At 64.1% G+C, this 950-nt stretch overlaps 1 protein-coding gene across 1 annotated transcript; it reads right to left on the bottom strand.

Annotated features, from left to right (window-relative positions):
• Positions 1-195: 195 nt before the first annotated feature.
• Positions 196-684, bottom strand: Tco025E_10035 (uncharacterized protein; the record flags this gene model as incomplete). The annotated part of the gene is made up of 1 exon (XM_029376827.1): positions 196-684. One exon carries the CDS (start codon positions 682-684, stop codon positions 196-198), a length of 489 nt encoding a protein of 162 aa, XP_029223284.1.
• Between the last annotated feature and the right edge of the window lie 266 nt (positions 685-950).

Below are 950 nucleotides of genomic sequence, written 5' to 3'. Positions count from 1 at the left end.
CCGTGCAGGAGTTTTGAGATGGGGGAACGAAACGTGGACTGTTGCACTTGTGCAGGGACGCCGAAGAGCAGTTCGAGGAGTGGCGGTGTGCCACGGCGTGTGCTGGAGCCAACGAGAGCGCTGTTGCGTTCACGATGAAATATTCTCTTTTTGAAGGAGAGCGCGGGTTTTGCAGGGAATTGCCGACGTCAAGCACTACCGCTGCCGCCGCTCTCTGAGAAGCCAGACATTTGCCGGCGACCGTCCGCGGAGCCGGTGTTGCCGGAAGTCACCGCCGCCGGAAAACCTCCTGGCGGCGGCGGAGCGCAGCCGCCAGCGGCATCTGCAGCGGGCACCCCGGCGGCCGAAGGTGCGGGCAGCGCTGAACACCGCGCAGACGCAGCCGCCACAGTCGGGAGCCCGGACTCTTCCAGCCCCCCGCCCACGGACGCTGCGCCCGAGGGAGGGAGCGGTGGCCCGGCCGCCCCCCGGGACTGGACCACGTTTATCAGCGACGCCGAAATGATGTTGCGGAAGAATGCAGATGGTGGCGCCGTTGTGCGTGGGACTGCGGCTCCCTTGCTGCTGCTGCTGCTGCTGCTGGGGATGTGGGGCGCCGGGGCGCTTGCCTGAGCGGCAGAATGCAGCGGGGGTTGAGAGGCCGAGGAGGGACACACCCACACGCGCGGCCCAAAAATAATTCATCGCTGTTCGTGAGGACTTTTTTTTGTTGTGCTCAATCAATTGTTTCTTTTTCTTCTTTTGCTCTGGCGTGTAGACCCGTCCTTCGGGGCCAGGCTTGCATGCACCCTTTTTTCTTTTCGTCACTCTACTGCTTACGCTTCACTGCCGGAATTCGGCGTAGTGTCGCTGCCGCTGCGCCCCCACACAAACACGCGAGCGACGGCACTCTGCCACCGTGGCGTGCCGGTGAAAAGGGGGCGGGGCGCGAGGGGAGCAGCGGCAGCGAC

The sequence above is a fragment of the Trypanosoma conorhini genome, assembly GCF_003719485.1.
Source record: "Trypanosoma conorhini strain 025E chromosome Unknown Tco_14.4_contig_01425, whole genome shotgun sequence".
Classification (NCBI taxonomy): domain Eukaryota; phylum Euglenozoa; class Kinetoplastea; order Trypanosomatida; family Trypanosomatidae; genus Trypanosoma; species Trypanosoma conorhini.
The sequence above is the reverse complement of the archived record's forward strand: the minus strand, read 5'-3'. Positions and strand labels throughout refer to the sequence as shown.